A 20317-nucleotide genomic window follows, 5' to 3' on the forward strand; every position below is an offset into this window, starting at 1 on the left:
CCACTGCGCCCGGCCCCCCTCGTATTTTTCTAGTCACACATATTGTGCTTGCTTTTTCACAGGCAACAACAGAAATCATTTTCCTGCTGCTTCAGGTCCCTGAAATTCACTAAGATTGCCAGTTTCTTTGCTAGAGAAAATGACATTTAGAACTTTAAGCTCCATGAGCACCATTACAGCACTCTTTACTCCAAATTTCCTATTGTGAGGCCGGGCGCGGTGGCTCAAGCCTGTAATCCCAGCACTTTGGGAGGCCGAGATGGGCGGATCACGAGGTCAGGAGATCGAGACCATCCTGGCTAACACGGTGAAACCCCGTCTCTACTAAGAAATACAAAAAATAGCCGGGCGAGGTGGCAGCGCCTGTAGTCCCAGCTACTCGGGAGGCTGAGGCCGGAGAATGGCGTGAACCCGGGAGGCGGAGCTTGCAGTGAGCTGAGATCCGGCCACTGCACTCCAGCCTGGGCTACAGAGCGAGACTCCGTCTCAAAAAAAAAAAAAAAAAAAAAAACAAATTTCCTATTGTGTCACCAAATTCTTGAAAGAAGGCTCTATTTTTAAAGGGAATTATTTGCCTTAATGTGGCAAACTCCTGCAAAGCTGAAATTACATTATGGGTAAATGATGTAGACCCTTGTCATGTTCTGCCTGAACTTCCATGGGCTTCCTGCCGTCCTCTGTGCCTCTGTTCTCCTTCACCCTGCTTCTCTTCGACAGTGTACTCATAGATTTTTGTCCAAACCTGAGGTCTACATTGAGTCCCAGGGATTCAGAGCCCTGGCTGTAGAGTTCCCATTCCAAGGTTCAAACCTCTCTCTTACCACGTATTAACTGTAACTTGGACAAGTTATTTATTTTGCCCTCAGTTTCCTTAGTAAAATGGGGATAATAATAATAATGTCCACTAAATGGAATTGTAAAAATTGAGCTAAAGGTGTAACAGGCACATGGTCAGTGCTTGATAAAATTTAGTTATTGGCTGGGCACAGTGTCTCACACCTGTAATACCAGCACTTTGGGAGGCAGAGACGGGCGGATCACGAGGGCAGGAGTTCAAGACCAGCCTGGCCAAGATGGTAAAACCCCATCTCTACTAAAAATACAAAAATAAGCTGGGCATGGTGGTGGTCGCCTGTAATCCCAGCTACTTGGGAGGCTGAGGCAGGAGAATCACTTGAACCCGGGAGGTGGAGGTTGCAGTGAGCTGAGATCGCACCATTGCACTCTAGCCTGGGCGACAAAGCAAGACTTTGTGTAAAAAAAAAAAAAAAAAATTATTGTTACTTATCACTCTCTTGCTTTTAAAACTCTTAGGTTGGCCAGGCGTGGTGGCTGATGTCTGTAATCCCAGCATTTTGGGAGGCCAAGGTAGGCAGATCATAAGGTCAAGAGATCAAGACCATCCTGGCCAACATGGTGAAACCCTGTCTCTACTGAGAATACAAAAATTAGCCAGATATGGTTGGCCAGGCTGGTCTCAAACTTCTGACCTCAAATGATCTGCCTGTCTCGGCCTTCCAGAGTGCTGGGATTACACACATGAGTCACTGTGCCTGGCCTCAACATTTAATATTCAGTATAACAGTACAGTGATCATTTCATTGAACAAAAATCAGAAAATACAAGTAAGAGATAATCACTTCAAATATTTTGATTATTACTCTTCCTTTAAGACACTCTTCTTCTTTTTTTTTTTTTTTTTAAGACGGAGTTTCGCTCTTTTGCCCAGGCTGGATTGCAATGATGCAATCTTGGGTTCACTGCAACCTCCACCTCCCAGGTTCAAGCAATTCTCCTGCCTCAGCCTCCTGAGTAGCTGGGAATACAGGTACTTGCCACCACGTCCGGCTAATTTTTTTGTATTTTTTTAGTAGAGACGGGGTTTCACCGTGTTAACTTGGTCTCCCTACCTTGGGTGATCTGCCCGCCTTGACCTCCCAAAGTGCTGGGATTACAGGCATGAGCCACTGTGTCCGGCCAATTTTTGTTTTTTTAGTAGAGACAGGGTTTCACCATGTTGGCCAGGCTGGTCTCAAACTCCTGACCTCAAGTGATCCGCCTTCCTTGGCTTCCCAAAGTGCTGGGCTTACAGGTGTGAGCCACCATGCCCAGTCTGCTTTGTCCTTCTTTACCTTGACATTTTAGTAGAATGTCCTAACTTTGGTTTTTTTCTGTGTTTCCTCATGATTAAATTTTAACTATGTATTTTTGGTAAGAATTCAACAGAGTAATAATGTTGGGTTCTCTTTGTACATCATATCTGGAGGAACAGGTTGTTTTTTCTCCGTATTGGTGGTGGTAATTTCTATCATATGGTCAAGGTGGTGTCTGCCAGCTCTCTACTATAAAGTTACTGTTTTTCTGTTAGTAACTAGTAAGTATTTTGTGGAGAGAAACTTTGATACTATGTAAATATCCTGGTTTTCATCATACTTTTTTTTTTTTTGAGAGGAGTCTCACTCTGTTTCCCAGGCTGGAGTGCAGTGGCATGATCTCGGCTCACTGCAACCTCTGCCACCCAGGTTCAAGTGATTCTCCTGCCTCAGCCTCTTGAGTAGCTGGAATTACAGGCACCTGCCACCACGCCTGGCTAACTTTTGTAGTTTTCAGTAGAGATGGGGTTTCACCATCTTGGCCAGGCTGGTCTTGAACTCCTGGCCTTGTGATCCACCCGCCTTGGCCTCCCAAAGTGCTGGGATTACAGGTGTCAGCCACTGCACCTGGCCTGTTTTTTGTTTTTTAAGTATCTATTGATGCTTGTTTGTCAGAAAGTTATTACTGTGATGTTTACAAAACAGTGATTTTTCTATTTTTTTGTGTATTTATTAGATGGAAACCCACTTTAAGAAAGAACTTTGTGGGCCAGGCGCAATGGCTGATGCCTATAATCCTAGCACTTTAAGAGGCCAAGGCGGGCAGATTACCTGAGGTCAGGAGTTTGAGACCAACCTGACCAACATGAAGAAGCCCCGTCTCTACTAAAAATACAAAATTAGCTGGGCATGGTGGCACATGCCTGTAATCCCAGCTACTAGGGAGGCTGAGGCAGGAGCATCACTTGAACCTGGGAGGCGGAGGTTGCGGTGAGCCGAGATTGGTCCATTGCACTCCAGCCTGGGCAACAAGAGTGAAACTCTGTCTCAGAAAAAAAAAAAAAAAGAACTTTGTCTTCTCCCCTGTGTGTTACTCAGTGATTTATATCACTGTGTACTCTTGGACCTTCATTTTATTCTATGGGTTGTAATCTCATTTTGTTGCTCAAAGTGCACTGTATTTGGCCACTGAGAGCCTCTTCAAGTTGGGCCTGTGTCCCTTTGACATGTCTCCAACATTTATGAGCACTTCCTTACTCTTTTGGAACCTTCAGGTATTCCTGGCTTATTATGTCCTTCCCCTGCCCCAGCTCTGGAATCAGCTGTTTCTCCCAGGAACCCTGGTTCCTTTTGTTGGAGGTGGTATATAGAGACCAGTTTCTGGGTGCTAAGTGTGCTCTTTTGTATGAGGGTTTCATTGCTTCTGGGCCCTCTCAGGTGGCAGAGCTAGGAATTATATGTATGCATTAACATGTATACATATATTGAGCTGTTATTATAACTATTTATATACATTCATTAAAACCTGTGAATTCATATTGATTCCTCCGATTCCATTCCAGCACCATAGGGTTCATGCTATTCTCCCCCTTATTTGAAACTCTTTGACAATGAGAAACTTACCTCTTATCCACTAGATATTAACTTAGTGTAAATCCCAGAATGCATAATTTCAGAAGTTCTAACTCATACTCCTGTGAAAAATCTACAACTAAAAGTACAGTTTTTGTGAACATTCTTGTCTTTAAAGTATTCAAAATATGTTTTTCAAAGTTACTTAGTTCTTTTCTTCCCCCACTCAGATTTCAGTATGGTGATGTTAATCATTTGTAATATAGTTAGCTTCATTTGTTTGTTTGTCTTCCATTTTGGTTCTCCCCAAATCCTTGTTGATTGTATTTATTTGCTGCTTTGAGTGCTGAACCATTAACATGGTCCTAAAAGTCAGAACTATACAAAGCAGTGTTACTTCCTCTCTCTTTTCTACTCTGTGCTACAGCCCCTTGTAGAGAATAAATCTCATTAGTTTCTTTTCTTTTCTTTTTTTTTTTAAGATGGAGTCTTGCTGTTTTGCCCAGGCTGGAGTGCAGTGGTGTGATCTGGGCTCACCGCAACATCTGCCTCCCAGGTTCAAACAATTCTCATGCCTCAGCCTCCCGAGTAGCTAGGATTACAATTGTGCACCACCACGCCCAGCTAATTTTTGTAGACACGTGGTTTCATCATTTTGGCCAGGCTGATCTCGAACTCTTGACCTCAGGTGATCCATCTGCCTCAGCCTCCCAAAGTGCTAGCTAGGATTATAGGCGTGAGCCACCATGCCCGCCCTAGTTTCTCATTTATCATTTCTATGTTTCTTTTACACAAATGTATGTACACAGATACATACACATTCTTCTTTTTTTTTACACTATAAATTCAGTTTTCCACTTTGCTTTTTGTACCTGAGAGCGTATACTAGAAATCACTCCATCCTGGGTTTTTTTTCCCCTAACAGCTGCATTGTGTTTCACATGTGAATATACCATAGTTAATTCAACCATTCTCCCATATCTGGGCATTTAGATTCCTTCACCAATATTTTATTTACATTTACAAACAAAGCCGCAATGAATAACCTTTTACACATATATTTTTATATCGTCAGAAGTGTCTTTTCAAGGTAAATTCCTAAAAGTGGGACCACTGGTTCACAAGGTGAGTGCAGATGTAGTTCTGTGAGGTTCTGCCAGATTCCAGTTATGCCAGTTTGCCTTGCCTGCAGTAGTGGAGTGCCCATTTCCCCACAGCCTGGCAAGCAGCATGTGTTGTCCAACTTTATTTATTTATTTATTTATTTTGCCAAGCTGATAGTTGAGAAATGGTTATCTCAGTATGGTTTTAATTTGCATTTCTCTAATTGTGAGTAAGGTTGAACATCTTTTCATGTGTTTAAAGACCATTTTATAATTTTGTGAATTGTTTATTCATGTCTCTTCCCATTTTTCTGTTGAGTTTTTATAAGCATTCTTTATATAGATAGGAATACTAGTCCTGTATCTGTGATAAATGGTGCATTTATTTTTTCCCTCTTTATCAGTTGTAAGGTTTTTTTTGCCATGCAAAAATTTTTCATTTTTTTCCTTCAAATTTTACTTTTTATGTAGTCCAATTTATACTGTTTAAAGATTGTCAGTGGAGTTTTGAGTCAGTAATTAGAAAGCAAGTTTTTCCCTACATGGAGTTAAAAGAGGAATTTACCCATGTTTTCTTCTAGAACTTATGGGATTTCATTTTTTCATATTTACATCCTGAGCCATTTGGAGTTTTTCTTATGCATAGCATAAAATACAGATCTAATTCTATCTTTTTCAAAATGACTTCCCAGCTATCCCAGAACCACTTATTATGAAGTCTGCCTTTGCCCTAGTGATTTGAAGGTCCTGTTTATCATATATTAAATTTCTTTTTCTATTTTGAGTCACTTGTGGACTTTATTTTCTGTTCTTCTGATCCATTTGTCTCTTCATGTGTCTGGACCACACTTTACATAGACTTCAGAGTATGTTTTAGTGTCTGGTATGGTTTGTCTTTGTGGCAGTGTTCTCTTGGCTGTTCTTGAAGGTTTGTTTGTTTGTTTGTTTGTTTGTTTAGAGACAGAGTCTCACTCTGTTGCCTAGGCTGGAGTGCAGTAGTGCAATCTTGGCTCACTGCAACCTCCGCCTCCCGGGTTCAAGTGATTCTCCTGCCTTAGACTCCTGGGTAGCAGGGATTACAGGCGCGTGCCACCACACCCAGTTAATTTTTGTATTTTCAGTAGAGACACAGTTTCACCATGTTGGCCAGGCTGGTCTTGAACTCCTGGCCTCAGGTGATCTGCCTGCCTCGGCCTCCCAAAGTTCTGGGGTTACAGGCGTGAGCCACCGCACCCAGCCAGGTTTATTTTAAATTTGAACTTTAATATCAACTTATCTTTTCTATAAAAAATTTATTCAAATTTTCAGGCCGGGTACTGTGGCTCACGCCTGTAATCCCAGCACTTTGGGAGGCCGAGGCGGGCGGATCACTTGAGTTTGAGACCAGCCTGGCCAACATGGTGAAACCCTGTCTCTACTGAAAATACAAAAATTAGCCAGGCATGGTGGTGTGCGCCTGTAATCCCAGCTACCCAGAAGTCGGAGACAGGAGAATCACTTGAATTCCGGAGGCAGAGGTTGCAGTGAGCCAAGATCGTGCCACTGAATTCTGGCCTGGGTGACAGATCAAGACTCTGTCTCAAAACAAACAAAATTATTCACATTTTCTTAAATTTGTTAACTTGGGGAAAACTGACATTTTCATTCTTTCCAGAAATAGGCAATGTGTTTCCATTTGTTTAAGCCTACGTTTGTCTTTCAGGAGTGTTTTAACGTTCCCCTTGTATAGGTTTTGTATATTTACTTTTTTATCTTATTTATTTTTTGAGACAGGGTCTTGCTCTGTCATCCAGGCTGGAGTGCAGTGGTGTGATCTCAGCCCACTGCAGCCTCCACTTTTCAAGCTCAAGTGATCCACCTTATCTTCCCAAGGAGCTGGGACTACAGGCACACACCACCACACCCAGCTAAAATTTTTTTTTTTTTTTCAGAGACAGGATTTTGCCATGTTTTCCAGGCTAGTCTCCAACTCCTGGGTACAGGCAATCCTCCTGCCTTGGCCTCCCAAAGTGCTGGAATTACAAGTGTGAGCCACTGTGCCTGGCCTGTGTATTTATTACTAAGTTTATTCCTAAATAATCTCTGTTGCTACTATACATGGAGTTTTCTCTACCATTATTTTCTCTGCCTATTATGTATGTGAAGACTATTTTTGTGTGTGTTAATTTTATACCCTGCTACCTTGCTGAATTATGTTATTGTTTCCATTAATCATTGATTGTCTCAGGTTTTCTAGGTATACTATCATTTTATATAGAAATTGTTTTATTCTTTAATGCCTCCAATTTATCTCTTCAGCTGCATTAAGTACGATGCTGCGTAGCAGTGGAATGAGGGAGCTCCTTTTTTAGTTCCTGATCCTAGTGGAAAGGTGTGGCACACACTTTTGTGTTTTACTTTTGCTCCTGCTGTTGTTCCTACACCCTGGGGTGATCATATTTCTTTCTTCTCTACCTTTCAAACTTTTAATTTTATTTTTTACCCACACTACACAGATGTAGCCCTTTCAAACTTTTATCCACCCTTCAAGGCCTGGCTCAAATGACACTTCTCCTTTTGAAGCCTTCTAATTCTAGTCAGAACATTTTGTTCATCCTATTCCTTCGTTAATTTTTAATTTTTAATTTTTTTTTAAATGGAGTTTCACTCTGTCGCCCAGGCTGGAGTGCGGTGGTGCTGTCTTGGCTCACTGCAACCTCTGCCTCCCAGGTTCAAGCAATTCTCTTGCCTCAGCCTCCTGTAGCTGGGATTGCGGGCGCCTGCCACCACACCCAGCTAATTTTTGTATTTTTAATAGAGACAGGGTTTTACCACGTTGGCCAGGCTGCCCTTGAACTCCTTACCTCAGGTGATCCGCTCTCCTCAGCCTCCCAGCGTGTTGGGATTACAGGCGTGAGCTACCGCCTGGCCCTATTCATTCGTTATTATGCCACACGATAATTCTTTATGTGTACTTTTACACCACTAGGCAGAGTAGGAGCTCCCCAAGAGCAGGCCTGAATCTTACCTCTGTGTTCCTAGTGCAGAGCCAGGAATTGGCACAGCTTCTGCTCTGCCTTGGGATATCTTCGGGTGATATCACAGAATTCCAAAATGAAATCAATTTTAATTGAGTTTATTTTAAAAAAGAAGTATATGCGAGGTGTGCTACTTTAGGAAAAAGAATTTTCAAAATTAAATTATGATAGATATCGCCATATTCTAAACAATGACCAGTGGCTTTTTCTGCTGTGGATTTTTTTTTTCTTTTCTATTTGAGTCAGAATCTTACTCTGTCACCCAGGCTGGAGTGCAGTGGCATAATCTTGGCTCACTGCAACCTCTACCTCCTGAGTTCAAGCGATTCTCCTGCATCAGCCTCCCAAGTAGCTAGGATTACAGGCATATGCTACCACTCCCAGCTAATTTTTTTATTTTTTGGTAGAGGTGGAGTTTTACTGTTGCCCAGGCTTGTCTCAAACTCCTGACCTCAAGTGATCTGCCCACCTTGGCCTCCCAAAGTGCTGGGATTATAGGCATGAGCCACCGCACCTGGCCATGCCCAACTAATTTTTGTATTTTTTGATAGAGCCAGGGTTTCACTGTGTTGGCCAGGCTGGTCCCGGACTCCTGACCTCAGGTGATCCACCTGTCTTGGCGTCCCAAAGTCTGGGATTATAGGCATGAGCCACCGTGCCTGACCCACTGTGGATTTTTCATTAAGTTTAAACCAGAAGTTATACACGGCTCTTGGGGGCATCAAAATAGGGACAATATGTATATTAGTAAAAAAAAAAAAAAAAAAAAAAGATTTTATAACTCTCTTCTTACCCAACTCATATTGGATTTGAGGTTAATTTCTGGTTGCATGGGTGTTCTCAAGGTTCCTCCATTAGATTACTAGACATGGAGAAGGGCCCCATTATCCAGCCATATGAGACTCACAGGCTGAAGGTGGGGACAAGGGAGGGTAGCAAATAGTGTTTAAGCCAGTAGCAAATTCAGGGCAGCTCTCAAAGATTAAAGAAAACCTCAGCTTTCGAGTCTCATACAGCACCACAAACATTATCAAGAGCTCTTTGCATGTGATGATGTACATGGGCAGACACAGGTGCTATATTTAGGTATTTTCTAGCCTTAGGATCTTGACCTTGGTGAAGACTAGACTCTTTAGAGGCAATTGAAACCATGCCTCCAATTGGCCGGACACGGTGGCTCATGCCTGTAATCCCAGCACTTTGGGAGGCCAAGGCAGGCGGATCACAAGGTCAGGAGATCGAGACTATCCTGGCTAACACGGTGAAACCCCATCTCTACTAAAAATACAAAAAATTAGCTGGGTGTGGTGGTGGGCACCTGTAGTCCCAGCTACTCGAGAGGCTGAGGCAGGAGAATGGCATGAATCCAGGAGGCGGAGCTTGCAGTGAGCTGAGATCGCGCCACTGCACTCCAGCCTGGGTGACAGAGCGAGACCACGTCTCAAAAAAAAAAAAAAAAAAAAAAAAAAAGAAAAACCATGCCTCCCATTATGGCCAGATCAGTATGCTAGTTTCCCAATGACCCTCTAACAAATTGCCACAAATTTAGTGGCTTGAAACAACATGAATTGAGTATCTTACAGTTCTGAAGGTCAGAAGTCCTAATTGGGTCTCACTGGGCTAAAATCAAGGGGTCATCAGAGCTGTGTTCCCTTCAGGAGACTCTGGGGGAGAATCTGCTTTCTTGCCCTTTCCAGCTTCTAGAGGCCACTTCCATTCTTTGCTTTGTAGTTCCTTTCCAGCTTCAAAATCAGCAACGGCTGGTTTTTTCCACACAGCCGCACTCTGACCTTAACTCTTCTGTCTCCCTCTTCCATTTCTGAGGATCTCTGTGATTACACTGGGCCCACTTGGCTATTCCACATCAGCAATTAGAAACCTTAATTCCAATTGCTACCTTAATTCCTCTTTGCAGTGTGACATAACATCTTCAGAGGTTCATGGGCTTAGTATATGGACCTCTTTAGGAACCATTATCTTGCCTACCACAACTTATATCACAGCTGTCTGGGGAGCAGGTTCAACAGCTGCAAGGCAAGCCTTGCAGAGGGCATCTTCACCTTCTGAGACGTGAGGATGACCCAAGAACAGGGCTCATTCATTTGTTCTCTTGTGGTACCGTGCAGCTCCAAATATTTCTTGAGAGCTGTGTCCTAGACAGCCATGCTAGGGATACTACAGTGAACAAAATAAACAAGCTTCCTCAACTTATTTAGAGACTAGAATGGGTATCAGGTATCGGGACTAGGGTATAGGTATAACATAGTCACATGACTGTATAATTTTTAAAAAGCTGTGTTTAGTTCAATAAAGGAGAAGTTCAGGGTGCTTGGAGAAGACTTAATGGTATGTACTGCCTTAATCCAGGTCAGAACGTCTTCCCCTTGAAACTGGTGTTTGAGCGGAGCTGGAAAGGATGAGGGCATGGGGGTGGGGGTAGAGCTCAGGGAGGGCGGCCTGTGCAAAGGCCCTGGCAGGGGAAGGAGCCTGGGGACTTGAAGGAGCTGAGGGATGGCCACTGTGGTTGGAGATCAGAGCCAGAGGGAGACGGTGGCACAAGGGGAGGCTAGAGCGCTTGGTAAGAGCCCAGATCATGTTGGAGAGTCCTGGAAGCTGTGCAAACGGCCAGAGTACCTGGGTATTTAAAATATTTGAATGGCTTTATCTGGGAGGGCTGACAGAGCTGAATGTTGACCAGATGACTTAAGCCGCTAGTGTTATATGAAAAACGGGCTTCAGTGAGGCAATAGTCACCCAATTGTAGCATCTGAGAGACAGTGATTACTTAGATGAGAAGTGGAGAGAGGTGGCTGAAATAGTTCATTTAGGAGCCAAAACTAGCAGGACTTGGTGATGGATTGGTTATGGGGGTTAAGGAAAAAGGTCTTAGGTTTGGAGAAGTAGATTCAGGGCTTAGTAGGACCATGAATTCAGTTTTGGATATGTTAAGGGAATGCTACTTGCATGTAAGCGAGTAAAGACCCACAGTGCCGCCCACCATCTTCCTCCCTGCAAGAGAGCTCTACCCCAGACTCATAAGGCCTCAAATGGCCACAGCGCTGAAGTTAAGAAACCCAAGTTCAGTGGCTGCTTAGAAGAGGGCAAGCCAGCTGAGCTAAGAGCAGCCAGGAGAGTACAGCATGAGAAAGATGTGTCAGAGTGAATATCAAGTGGGGAGGACTGAAAATGGGTCCTGACTTTAAGGATGTGGTAAATTCTAGGGGGGTTTCTGTGATATGGGGGTCAGTGAGGGAGAAGTTTTTTTTTTTTTTTTTTTTTAAGACAGTCTTGCTCTGTTGCCCAGGCTGGAGTGCAGGGGCACGATCTCGGCTCACTACAACCTCTACCTCCCGGGTTCAAGTGATTCTTATGCCTCAGCCTCCTAAGTAGCTGGGATTACAGGCATACATCACCACCCAGCTAATTTTTTTGTATTTTAGTAGACAGGGTTTCCCAGGCTGGTCTCAAACTCCTGAGCTCAGGTGATCCACCCGCCTTGGCCTCCCAAAGTGCTGGGATTACAGGTGTGAGCTACTGTGCCTGACCTAGAGAAGCTTTTTTTAAAGTATAGTTAAAGAGTAGGAGAATGAGAAGATGGAGACAGTGGGTGTAGACAGGTCTACAAGTAGAGATAAAGCGGTAACTGAAGGAAATGGGATAAGGTTAGGCTATTTGTTTGTTTGTTTATTTATTTATTTAGAGACAGAGTTTCACTCTTGTTGCCCAGGCTGGCAGTGACTCAATCTCAGCTCACTGCAACCTCCGCCTCCCAGGTTCAAGTGATTCTTCTGCCCCAGCCTCCCTAGTAGCTGGGATTACAGGCACCCGCCACCACGCCCAGCTAATTTTTTGTATTTTTAGTAGAGACAGGGTTTCACTATGTTGACCAGGCTGGTCTCAAACTCCTGAGGTCTCGAGCTCAGGCGATCCACCTGCCTCAGCCTCCTAAAAGTGCTGGGATTACAGGCATGAGTCACTGTGCCTGGCTATTTCTGTATTTTAAAGTTAAGAAGACTGGGCCCAGTGGCTCATGCCTGTAATTCTAGCACTTTGGGAGGCCAAGGCGGGAGGATTGCTTAAAGCCAGGAGTTTGAGACCAACCTGGGCCACATAGCAAGACCCTGTCTTTATGAGGGGAAAAAAAAACAAAACTGTGCATAGTGTTGCATGCCTGTAGTTACAGCTACTCCAGAGGCTGAGGTGGGAGGATTGCCCAGGAGTTTGAGGCTGTGGTGAGCTGTGATCACACAGCTGCACTGCAACCTGGGCAATAGGGCAAGACCTGATCACAAATAAAAAAGTAAAGATGAGAGGCATTTGAGCATTTGAAAATGCTAATATTCTGAGGGGGCTGGGATGTGGAGATAGGGTATGACTGGCTTTAACCTGGAAGGGTGGCTTCTGCTGTAGCAGGAGAGGAAGGAAAGATGGATGAATTCATCCAGTGGCCTACAGAGGCTTCCTTGACCTCTGCCTTTCACAGTCCTGGTGGAAGCTTTGATGGCTCAGGAGGGGAGTCAGCAGCAGACCATTGATCCCAAACTGAAGATTGTCGTGTGCCTTTGAAGTCAGGGAAAGGTATAGTTTTAGGACTTGTTGGACCAATAATGAAGGTTCTGGGTGTTCTGTGAACCATCACCAGCAAAGAGGGATATAATACTGGTCAGATTTCTGAAGAGGACTGTCACCTGGAGCATTTAATGAGCAAACTTTCTCTTTGGAATCAACAGTGCAGTTCCTTTTTTCCCTCCAGTTTTCTTGCATGTTCTTTGGAGCAGTTTCTTCTGACCAGCAAGAACACTTCAACCACCCTTTCGACAGTCTGGCAAGAGCAAGTGACAGTGAAGAGGACATGAATAATGGCAGTTTCTCTATATTCTAATGCTTAATGATGTCTGAGCTGGCCCACAGCCCAGTGACTGGCTCATTTGCCCCTCAAGCATGAGTTTGCATGTTTAGTGTCTAAAAGAGGTTGTCCAGGACTTCCTTGGAATGGAGGATGGGCTTTTAAACCACATCACCTTGTACAACAACCATATCTAGAAATAGCTGTTTGTCAAGTGTATGTAACTTGCTTTAAATCCATTATGCTACGTGGGAGGCAGAAGAGTTTTCTGTGAAGGAAAAATGCCCATTAGAGTTATTCAATTCAATGCATGTTCACCCTAGAGCTTTTAACATCTTTGCTAGTTTTATAAAGGTATTTAAACTTTATTCAACAGCCATTTGGAGTGCATCAAGATGGCTTGAAATGGAATTTTGTGATTTGTAGTCAGGTATCTTTTGTATTTGATTGCAAACATTTAGATTTTAGTTTTCTCATGTAATACCATGGCCTTTTTTGTCCATTGTTTTTTATATTTTAAGTAGAATAAACCCTGGAAAAAAGATCAAGAATAAAAATATATAGTCACTTTCACTTGGTTTTTTTAGACGGAGTCTCACTTTGTCACTCAGGCTTAAGTGCAGTGGTGCCATCTCTGCTCACTGCAATATCTGCCTCCCAGGTCCAAGTGATTCTCCTGCCTCAGCCTCCAGTGTTGGCTGGGATTGCAGGTGCGTGCCACTATGGCGGGCTAATTTTTCGTATTTTGTAGAGACAGGGTTTCACCTTGTTGGTCAGGCTGGTCTTGAACTCCTTATCTCAAGTGATCTGCCCACCTCAGCCTCCCAAAGTGCTGGGATTACAGGCTTGAGCCACTGCGCCCAGCCTGGAGTGTTTTTACGTATTATAAAATTTTATTTCTGGCTGGGTGCGGTGGCTCAAGCCTGTAATCCCAGCACTTTGGGAGGCCGAGACGGGCGGATCACGAGGTCAGGAGATCGAGACCATCCTGGCTAAAGCGGTGAAACCCCGTCTCTACTAAAAAAATACAAAGAAACTAGCTGGGCGAGGTGGCGGGCGCCTGTAGTCCCACCTACTTGGGAGGCTGAGGCAGGAGAATGGCCTAAACCCGGGAGGCGGAGCTTGCAATGAGCTGAGATCCGGCCACTGCATTCCAGCCTGGGCAACAGAGCAAGACTCTGTCTCCTAAAAAAAAGAAAAAAAAAAAAAAAAAAAAAAAAAAATTTTATTTCTTAACCTCAAATTGTTCTGATTTTCAGATGTGATTTTTTATTTTGCAGTGTGATGCAGAAAAGAATTTAATGGAAGTGATGCCAAATATTTCTGTATTATCTGACATAGAACAGTATCCTCCACTGCCAAGACAGCCTGAGTTTGGAGTGGAATAAGGTGGAAGACAAATGTCTCTGTTCTTTGGCCTTTTAAGAGTTAGCTTTTTACCTGTACAAATGGACTAAAAAATCTGGCACAAAACATAGTTATGTAATGTCTTATGATGTGTGCCTCTCCCTCCCCCAAACCTGTTTACAGTCAATTATAACCTGACAAACGAGACTTTTGTAACATCTTATTGTTAAGTCTTTCTGAAACCTTCAAACCTAAGGAAATGTTAACTGGCAAGTAATTGTAGTTTAGACTTTGTGAGAAATTCATAAAGGTGGCGGAGTAGATTAGCATGCTTTAGAACTGTGAATAGAGTTCTAACTGAAACCAGAATGAATTTGGCTCTTGTAGCTTAGTAATGAGTCATAGCTACCCACAATAACCTAATAAAAACTCAAGTTCATCCCAAGATGTTCCTTAGTGAATGAAAATGGGCCTTAACCAAGCTTTTTGTGGTAATTGGCAATGCCCACATAATTTCAACTAAGTCCTTTCACATGGTAGGCTGAAGATTTATGTATCTTATGCTTACACTGATGATTAATACTGAATTTCTGATATTTCTAACAAATGCAGATTTGTTAGACACAGGGAGCTTTTATACACAAGAGTAACTCTGTAGGTCTCTGCTGAGGATAACATTTCTGGTTCATTCATTGAAATAGGCAGAGGGGTTTAGGTCTTGAAAGCATCATCATCAGTAATAGCCTGGATGCAGCATTGGACTATTAAAGATAGTTAACACTAGTGGGGCATAGTGGCTCATGCCTGTAATCCCAGCACTTTGGGAGGCCCAGGTGGGAGGATCACTTGAGCCCAGCAGTTCAAGACCAGCCTGGGCAACATGGTGAGATCCCATCTCTACAAAAAATACAAAAATTAGCCGGGCACTTTGGATTTTAGAATTTGGATACAAAGTGCTAAGTTGAAATACAGTCATCTGTTGCATAACAAAGTTTTGGTCAATGATGGACCGCACAGACAGTGGTAGTCCCATAAGATAATGGAGTTGCCCTATACAGGTGTACCGTTTTTTGTCTTTCATACCATAGTTTTGGCTGAACCATTTCTATGTTTAGATATTAAAATGCTTACTGTTGTGTTACAACTGCCTACAGTATTCAGTACAGTAACATGCTATACAGGTTTGTCGCCTAGGAGCAACAGACTATCCATATAGTCCAGATGTGTAGTAGGCTAGATCGTCTAGGCTTGTGTCAGTACACAATGATGAAATTGCTAAGGATGCATCTGTCAGAACATCTCTGTTGTTAAACAACACGACTGTACACCAGATTTTTTTTTTGTAGTTTCCCTCTATACTTCCCTCTATATATGGAAGGTGCAAAGCCTCAGCTGGGAAAAACTTCTATAATTTACATTCAATTGTCAGTCCATATTGATGAATTTCTGAGGAAGCTCACCTGATGTAGTGAAGCAGCCAGTTGGAGCCAGTTAAAGTAGTAGCATATATTCAGTGCTAGAATGACTAGGAGGCTTAGAAATGAGGACTTGAGACGAACAAACTCAGTGTCAAGGGCTGGTGTCTCACTTAGTTACTATTCAAACCAAAAGAAGTACACAGATTAGTATAAATACTATGTTTATTAAATATCTTTACAGTTTATTTAAATGTATTTACAGAACTATTCCTGCATAAGTTATAATTCAGACATCCAAATTCAGGTAATTGCCTCTTGGGTAATAAGACAAATAATGATAGTCTCAACAGAAAAAAAGCAGCTCATTAGTATACACACAGATTCTAATTTGCTTCATTATTTAGCCATCTTTGCCACAAACTACCTGCTAACAGTTAAAATTTTGACATGGACACATTTTAGTTGAGAAGTTCAATTTTGCAAAGAATTTAATTTTAAATAAATAGAATCCAAATATGTTCTGCTTCATGTTTTGTTTTATAAGCAGATTTTGGTTTTTTGATACTGTAAAATTTTTAAAACGCAAAAATGTGATACAGTTTCCAGAGAAACTGAATGCTGTAGCTTCTACCAAAGACAGCTGGTATAAGGTGACCTAAGGAACCATGAACTTACCAAAAGTACAAATGTTTACAGTTCGAGCCAATATCTTGTTTACATTCTCCCAAACACTCAAAGCTGACTCAATAAATTCCCACGATTCCTGCCTAACTTGTTACTTGGTATGGTGGGCTAGTGGTACTGAAGGTGGTTTCCATCTCCGGGCTACTGTCCTATCCAGAACACACGCAGCTGATAGGAGACGATGCTCTCCCATCACGCAAAGCTTGAAACCGAGTTTCTAATCTAGACACAGCCCAACCCCCAGACATGCATACCTGGAATGGATTCTTTTGTGACTTAGTACCCATCAACCATGTCAAGCAAATACAGTAACTCAGGACAAATAACTTGTTCCCCCTGCCTCCCATTTCTTCTTTTAGTTTTCAGAGCCTATAGACTCTATTGCATCTCCATTTGGTAAATTTTTTTTTTTTTTGTGCGCAGGCAGCTTAAGTTCATAGGAAGAAATAAGGTTCTGATATGTTTAGAGTGCACATTTTAAAACAACAAAATAAAAATTTCAAGCATGTGATAAAAATATTGATTTTTATAATACAGTATTGCTTTATAAATATAGATGGAAAAGCTATAAACTTTACTGGTCTTTGGTGCATCCAGAGAGGGATAATTTGCCATTTGTAAATTAGAAATCCAAATTTTTTCTTTTGTTATAAAAGTCCATTACATGAGGCAAGTGTGTGTGTGTGTGTGTGTGTGTGTGTGGCTTAAAATACAATTAACACACACATCAGGTTCAGAATCAGACCCACCAAGTGGTACAGCACAGTAACAACCCATGGAAGCTTGGGTCTGTGACCTGGAAAATTCTACTATGGGTCCAACACAGCCTCTGACCACTGAGAGTAGGAGAGATACTTGTTAAGCAGCACTCCAACTGACCCCTCCGGCAGTCATAAAATTAAGTGCATAACACAAAAAGAACAGGGGAAAATAGAGAAAATATTTTATGTCACTAATCTATAGGCCAGATCCAAAGTCAATTCCACTGTGAAACTCAATTCTTGCCCCACTACTTTCAGTATCACTGGAACAAACACATTGTCAATTTCTAACAATCATTTCTCAAAAAGGTAAGCTGAGTAAATGAGTTGTGTATAACACCACCAATCTAGCTTTACAAAGATTGTGTTTGACAGGTTAAATGAGAGCAGAGAAAAACCAGAAACTTGACGAGCACTGCTCTTACCAGGAATTAAACATAGGCGTTGGAAAATGAATGCAAAATATATCCAGATCATAAGGCTACATACCTCTTACCAAAAATAATTGAAAACCTAAACAAAAGAGCTGAAGTTGTCAATCCTACTATAAATGTCTTCCTTCTAACAAAACCCTTCTGGATGCAACTTTCTTTACTTTTTAAATACACAGAGACTGCAAATAGTTTGTGCAAAATAAATACCCCGCCACTTGCCACTCATGCTTCTGTGTTTTATCATAGCATGATTTCTCCTTAAATAGAGTCTCCCTCCAGACCCCCCACCCCGCCCCCACCTCATCTACCAAAGAATTCTGTTTTGTCAAGTTAGGGTAGTTAAGGCATTCTGACATGTAATTAAAGGTGATTCAAAATAGATTATCTAACATTATGCCAATTTAGGAATAGTAGATAAATTACTGAACGGCTTACAAATGAATAACTCATTCTTATTATAAATGAAATGCCTGTTACAAGCATGATGCATTGAAATATAGTAATGACATGTACATGGTACATGTTAAACAATTTTAAATAAAAGCTTGACAGTTACTCAAATATACAGTACAAATTCACAAAACAAAATCTTTTAAAACAAGTTGAGGTAACCTCAAACATAAATTTTAATGCAATAAACCAGGGAGTCAGTATCTCCTTTAGAGAAAGACTTTCTATATTCTCAAGTAGATTCTCATCAGGTTTAATTGCATTCTCATCTATACACCAATGTTACCTGACTTATATATAAAACATGGCTTTAATTTAAGGATTTCTAAGTATATATTTTTTTCTACCACCAAGTTAATGAAGGAAAAAACTGACCCAAAAATATATATCTTTACAGCAGTCCACTTGTACACAAACCTTAAAAATAAGTTTCAGCTTGCAGATAATGGGAAAACTGAATGCGGGGTAGTTTTGTAAGGAAACTATACACTGCAAAATGGCTATTCGGAAACTGTAAACATTAAGCTTTGATTCAGAAACCCCTACATTTCTGTGTGGGGTAATTGTAAATGTCAGATCATCACTGGGAATTTTCCTCATGGATGTCTGTGCTGCTGCCGCTGCACACAGTGCTCTCTCCACATGGACTCACTGGATTTGGTGCATGCTCTATAGAAAGCAAGGCTACTAATAAAAGGTCTGAGAGTACAAGTATGGGTAGGTAGCATGACCACTGAAAGCCAACAAAATTCAAAGTTACAGTTGTTTGTTCTCAACCCTTCAGGCCTTGGGCCCTAGAGTTCCCATTCGGGGGCATCCTATCAGACAACTAGGAGGAATTTCAGCCTAACATTAAATTTCTAGGCTTTGAGGGGTTTTACAATCTTGAATAATATTTCCATAAAAAAATACTGGTAAAGTATCCCCCACCCCTCCTGGTGATCAGACCTTAGCCTGTGATTTGGACTAATCAATAAACTGCCAAAACTTTAACCACAGGAACACAAGCATCTTTTTAAAAGCATGAAATATTTGCACCCATAGAACTAAAATGGATTTTTCTCCCGATTTGTAACAAAAAAGCTTCTGGGATCAAAACTGTATAACCCAGAGCAATGTTTTAGAGCAGAATCATAAGCCCCTGAAAAATAGGAGTTTATAACAAAGACATAAAGCCACACCAATCATCATAACAAAGACTATGCCTGTGGAGTACACATGTAACATTTCTTTTGATGAATAATGTATGTTTCTAGATGTATCATTACGTACAATTTGTGTTAGACTTGTACAATCCCTTTAGCACACTAGGATTTTGAATTCACTTTACCAACATTACTCTCTTCAATAGTTCAACTACTTTTGAAAAGAAACAGCCACGGTGGCACTGAACACCTCCATCCCCATCATGGAAAGAACATCGAGAAATGAAGGCCAGTCTTCAAATCTTGGATCTCTTCAATTGCTGCCGGCAGATATGAGCTAGTGAATGATAGTAGTGGTTCTCAACAAAGATCTCAATGGGTCTCAAGAAGACAGGCAAAAGACTTACATCACTGGCCATTGAGATCAGTGGCAAAGAAATGTGGTCCTGCCAGCAGGATCAGCACACATGGCAGGGGAAATTTGGGATGATGAAAGGAAAGGCAGGACTCGACACCTCGGCTAGTCTGTATACTCAGCCACTATTGAAAGAAGGACGGTGATGTCATCCGGCTTTCCACCTACAATGAAAATGAGAACCTATCAGTATATTTTAAAAGGAAAAGTCAATAAAAAATGTGTACTTAAATAAGTACTAGGAGACAAATGCTTGCATTCCAGGCAGTTTTGGTTTGTCAGTATACCCTAGTAGAATAAAGAAAAAAATATCTGATAAAGAAAAACAGTTAAACAAAACTCCAAGAAATTATATGAAACTGAAGCTTAAAAAAAAAAAAAATCTTCCCTGCTCCTTTACAACAGGAGCTCTATTCAAACAGCCACCACATCCTCTGTTCACATCAATCACAGAGAATCTGACGAGAAAGTTACATGCTTCTATACCCACAATCCTAATTTAGACAAACATATCCAATGTTTTGAAACTAGGAATAGCCTTGTATTCTAATCTGCCAAGCAGCTATGGCATGCACTTTTTTTCTATTTTAACATTTTTTGGAGGACTAAGAAATGTTTTACATGTCATAAAATTATATCAACAAGAAACTGACTAATTCTACTAGCTCTGATATGCTAGCACCAACATGTCGTCCCAGCCCTGAGACGGAGCCACCGGCCTGCTCCCAAAGTCACACATCATGCAGTAGATAGGACAAGTCTTCAGTCAAGGGCAGTTTCACATTGCTTCCCTCTTCAAACCCTGCTGTGGCAATTTGGCAGGCAAATACTGTTGAGTCCCACAAAGCCAGAGGAAGGGAGAAGCGAAATGTCAGACACGTGAAAGGCAGAATGTTAAACTGTTAGGAATGTCCACGCACTCTGGGCTTAGCTCAGAGGCCTTTTGGGCTCAGGTCCAAGCATTGCGGTGGCAGCAATAAAGGGCTTCAGGTTCCACCTGCCTCTGCGGCCAGTGAGGTTCAGTTCTGAAGG

At 41.9% G+C, this 20317-nt stretch overlaps 5 protein-coding genes across 9 annotated transcripts in view; 2 read left to right on the forward strand and 3 right to left on the reverse strand.

Annotated features, from left to right (window-relative positions):
* Positions 1-19253, forward strand: part of RAD9B (RAD9 checkpoint clamp component B) — a 41719-nt gene extending 22466 nt beyond the window's left edge. For 3 of the 4 annotated variants that reach the window (XM_050749803.1, XM_050749805.1, XM_050749806.1), the window contains one exon: positions 12539-13179. In XM_050749803.1, the coding sequence (XP_050605760.1) occupies positions 12539-12667 (129 nt within the window). In that variant the 3' untranslated portion in view covers positions 12668-13179. Of the gene's footprint in view, positions 1-12538; positions 13180-13911 lie in introns of those variants that run through there. The other variant, XM_050749807.1, reaches the window with a different exon arrangement.
* GPN3 (GPN-loop GTPase 3) overlaps positions 1-20317 on the reverse strand; it is a 637401-nt gene that overhangs the window by 73744 nt on the left and 543340 nt on the right. The gene's annotated exons all lie outside the window — the stretch shown is intronic.
* VPS29 (VPS29 retromer complex component) overlaps positions 1-20317 on the reverse strand; it is a 444410-nt gene that overhangs the window by 34189 nt on the left and 389904 nt on the right. The gene's annotated exons all lie outside the window — the stretch shown is intronic.
* LOC126931527 (peptidyl-prolyl cis-trans isomerase NIMA-interacting 4-like) overlaps positions 1-20317 on the forward strand; it is a 773797-nt gene that overhangs the window by 16551 nt on the left and 736929 nt on the right. The gene's annotated exons all lie outside the window — the stretch shown is intronic.
* PPTC7 (protein phosphatase targeting COQ7) overlaps positions 15481-20317 on the reverse strand; it is a 49886-nt gene continuing 45049 nt past the window's right edge. The window contains exons 6-7 of one of the 2 annotated variants that reach the window (XR_007717860.1): positions 19278-19449; positions 15481-15573 (exon numbers count right to left, since the gene is read on the reverse strand). Coding sequence is in view for 1 of the 2 variants with exons in the window: in XM_050749862.1 (XP_050605819.1) it covers positions 19391-19449 (59 nt within the window). In the remaining variant the exon portion in view is untranslated. Of the gene's footprint in view, positions 15574-15600; positions 19450-20317 lie in introns of those variants that run through there. The other variant, XM_050749862.1, reaches the window with a different exon arrangement.

The sequence above is a fragment of the Macaca thibetana genome, chromosome 11 (genome assembly GCF_024542745.1).
Source record: "Macaca thibetana thibetana isolate TM-01 chromosome 11, ASM2454274v1, whole genome shotgun sequence".
In the NCBI taxonomy this organism is placed as follows: domain Eukaryota; kingdom Metazoa; phylum Chordata; class Mammalia; order Primates; family Cercopithecidae; genus Macaca; species Macaca thibetana.